This window comes from the organism of the source record quoted next, unplaced genomic scaffold, assembly GCF_019419815.1.
Source record: "Pyrus x bretschneideri cultivar Hongxiangsu unplaced genomic scaffold, Pyrus_bretschneideri_v1 Contig130, whole genome shotgun sequence".
NCBI classification, from domain to species: Eukaryota; Viridiplantae; Streptophyta; class Magnoliopsida; order Rosales; family Rosaceae; genus Pyrus; species Pyrus x bretschneideri.
Genome location: NW_025999425.1, coordinates 396,095 through 399,628, shown reverse-complemented (window position 1 = coordinate 399,628; position 3,534 = coordinate 396,095). Strand labels below are relative to the sequence as shown.

The following is a 3,534-nucleotide window of genomic DNA, read 5'->3' as shown; positions in this document are numbered from 1 at the left end:
AGTCGAGCTCGGGATGTGGTAGGGGCCCGGGTCAGGATGTGACAGTAAAGGCACTTAAAGGTGTCGACAATGAAGGATTTAAACTGGTTGCAGGAAAATGACATCGTTGAGCTCAGTTAGGAAATTAGAGAAATTGAAGGGGGTGGGGGCCAGTCGTGAGGTCGGAGACGGAGATGGGGATGTCGATGAGGAGAAATTTTTTATTATGACGAGAACACGAGTAGTACACTACATGGTTTTATGTAAGTGGTGAATAATTTTATTTTTTAAATTATTAATTTATTAACATGCATATTTCACCATTTGTATAGTAACACATGATGTACCATCTTGTGTGCCGATCACACTGAAAAATCTCTCTTTGACGAGAATGGAGGGTAGGTTAAGGAGGACGGTGGATTTGGTGAATTGAAGAGGGAGGGGCCCACTCTTTTTTATTTAATCTTTTGCCATAAAAAATTATTTCCTTTTTAAATTAATTAATTTATAATTTAGTTTTTCCTACATAGCACAATTGACTGCCATGTCATCAAAAATATGGATCCTCCATTTACCACGTCATAACTTAACAACCAATTTGATGGATTGACTAACGTAAGTTTGACAGGGCAACGAATTCATAATTTTGTATTGTAATGTTCAAAAGATGAGATATGAGTTTGTATGTGATCTAAATTTGAGATTGTAAAATGTATTTTGTCTAAGAAAATAAAAATAAAAAATAGGACTTCCTCTGATCTCTCAAGTTCTGAACCACATATATCATATGATGTATGCAAACCTATCCTCTCACCAATCAACATTTATGTCAAACACATACTATTAGAAAAAAAGTAAAGTATCCACAAACACATGCTAAAAACAAACAAACAAACAAGGACAGCCTAAAAGCTTTCAGCACACAGCAGCAGCAGGCTTAAGCGGAGCCAAGCTTTCCCCCATCCCTCTCACTGGCATGGACCATGAGCTTGGGGATTACTAGCAAGCAGTGAACATCTCTCGTGCCGTCGAGTCATTGGAAGATTCATGGCCACCGTGCTTGTCCATGCAATTCCATTTCCGCCAGTGCCTAGACTGAGACCCAAAAACGTGGCGGCACCTGCTCGCTGTTTGGTCTCGACCGCACATCAAAGCACGAGATTTGTTGGGTTATGTCGACACACTTGCACAGTGAGATCAGTAGCAGAAGAAAGTTCCAGCTCCAGCTTGGACGTTGGGGATGATGAGGTTATTAAGACACAGCTTCTGGAAGAAATCGAAGGAATCAATAGAGGCATTTTCGGAGTCCCGTCTGCGAAGAAATCTCAGATTGAAGCTCTCGTCAACCAGCTCGAGTCCCGGAATCCTACTCCAGATCCTCTTCTTAATCTACAAAAGGTACCAAACATAGTGTTTAGCTCTGCATTAAAGTACTAACTGGTTAAAGGTTGTGTGTTCATATGTAAATCTATTGATTTATTTATTTAGTTTTGATTTGTTTGTTTAATTGGAAGGTGGGTGGATGCTGGAAACTTGTGTACAGCACAATTACCATTTTAGGTTCAAAACGAACAAAGCTGGGATTGAGGGACTTCATCTCCTTGGGTGATTTCTTCCAGAATATTAACATTGCTAAGGTACACGCCTCATAGAGTACGGTCACATTCAAGAGTTTCGGTACACTCACAAACTAAGGCCCGGTTTGAAAACTATTTCGTCTTCTATTTTTTATTTTTTATTTTTTATTTTAACTAAATACTCGTTTATAGCTATTTTGAATGCCAAAATTTGAAAACTAAAGAAAGTTGTTTTTACGTTTTGCTTTGCAGTAATTACCAAGCATTTTAGAATAATTCAAATGCGCATCCCGGATAAGTAAACATGTCATGATTGTTTTCTTTATTGGGAGAGATCATAACTGTGAGGTCAACTTGGTTTGCCATTATGAGTATTGCAACATCTTTTTATCAAGTGTATGCTGATTTGGTTTGTATTCTGCAATTGCGCGCTTGCTGATATGCCAAAACGGAGGGTAAAGCAGTTAATGTGATCAAGTTCGACGTGAGAGGATTGAATCTGTTTAATGGACGGCTGACAATTGAGGCCTCCTTCAAGAAAGCATCCAATTCAGTTAATTTTGCTCACCTTAACTTGTATTCTTTTATTTAATCTGACTGCAGCTTTCTAATTTTGATTACAACATACAAATCAAGTCATGTTCTTAAAGCTTTTCTGATTTGAAATCTTACAGAGAGTTGACATCAACTATGACAACTCCACGATCACTCCGAGTCAGGTATCTTACATTGTTTTGTAGCAGGCATATCAGATTATTTTGTATCAGCATTTTTGGGTTTCTAATCCGTGTTTGCTCGTTTTGATGCTTATAGTTAATGAACGTGTTCCGAAAAAATTATGATGTTCTGCTTGGGATCTTCAACCCAGAAGGATGGCTTGAGATCACGTATCCTAATAGTTACTACTTTGACGTAGTAGTAATCTCCTCTGTGCACGCTTGAGATTTTCTGATTTTCGAACGGTAGAGACTATATTTTTTCTTTAATTCAATTTCTTCAGATATGTTGATGATACCCTGAGAATAGGGAGGGATGATAAAGGCAACATCTTCATATTAGAGAGATCACATGAAAGTTCGCTTTAAGCATCAAGACTCGGGTCATCATTATAAACTTACAGTCTGAAGGATCATTTTTGGAGGGTTACATTCACCATAGCCGTAATACTCATTCATTACAGTAGCTCTTGTCATTCTGTAAATTGTAATTTTGCAACTCATACAGCTGCAAATATCTACGGCTGAGCATCTTCTTCTTTCAAAATCCAAAGATACAATCAAGATAAAAGCAGGCATATACATACATATATGTGCTATCATGATGAGGAACGTACTACTTCAGTAACATATCTGTAAACTTAGGCATGTATGGAATATATTTCCCGAGAATGATTTCATTGATATTGATCGTTCGACGTTATACATAGAGCTTCCTACAATTCAGCTATATATGGAATGAAGAAAAAAAATCAAAAAGCAAAATCAAGTACAGAGTGTACATGCTATCGAAATTCGGGTTGTAGTCGTGAAATATTTCTAGTACTCCCCCTTAAGTTGGGAGAGTGAATATCAAGAACTCTAACCTTGCAGTGAGGACTCCGCATGTGGTAATTGTAAATCACGCAACAAACTTTGTAGGACCGTAGCCAAGTGAGTTCACAGAATGCACCAGTCATCGTCCTGTACTTGGCTTCTGTCGAGGAAAGTGAGATGGATTTTTGTCTCTTTGTTCTCCATGAAACCATTGCATTTCCAAACACACAATTCAGGCAGTGGATCTTCAAGTAATGGGGCAGCCCGCCGGATTTGAAGATCATCGCAACAAGCACTTGGTTTTAATTTGTTCTCAATTAGAAATAACATGCCTTGTCATCGAGCATTTAGATACCAAAGTACTTGAAAAGATGTCTCCATATGAGCTCTACGAGGCTCATACATGATTATATTGAGAAAATATACCGTATATGTGATGTTGGGTC

The 3,534-nt window shown here is 38.1% G+C and overlaps 1 protein-coding gene across 1 annotated transcript; it reads left to right on the top strand.

The window, feature by feature from the left end:
• The first annotated feature begins 987 nt into the window (after nucleotides 1–987).
• LOC103926852 (fibrillin protein 5 homolog) lies at nucleotides 988–2,975 on the top strand. The gene is made up of 6 exons (XM_009335731.3): nucleotides 988–1,377; nucleotides 1,494–1,616; nucleotides 2,011–2,109; nucleotides 2,231–2,275; nucleotides 2,370–2,443; nucleotides 2,557–2,975. Exons 1-6 carry the CDS (start codon nucleotides 1,027–1,029, stop codon nucleotides 2,639–2,641), a joined length of 777 nt encoding a protein of 258 aa, XP_009334006.2. The 5' UTR covers nucleotides 988–1,026; the 3' UTR covers nucleotides 2,642–2,975.
• Nucleotides 2,976–3,534: the final 559 nt, after the last annotated feature.

Coding starts and splice junctions, on each gene's coding strand:
- LOC103926852 (XM_009335731.3), top strand. CDS start 1,027: ATGGCCACCGTGCTTGTCCATGCAATTCCATTTCCGCCAGTGCCTAGA. Junction 1,378..1,493: donor CTCTTCTTAATCTACAAAAG/GTACCAAACATA, acceptor TTTAATTGGAAG/GTGGGTGGATGCTGGAAACT. Junction 2,444..2,556: donor GAAGGATGGCTTGAGATCAC/GTATCCTAATAG, acceptor CAATTTCTTCAG/ATATGTTGATGATACCCTGA.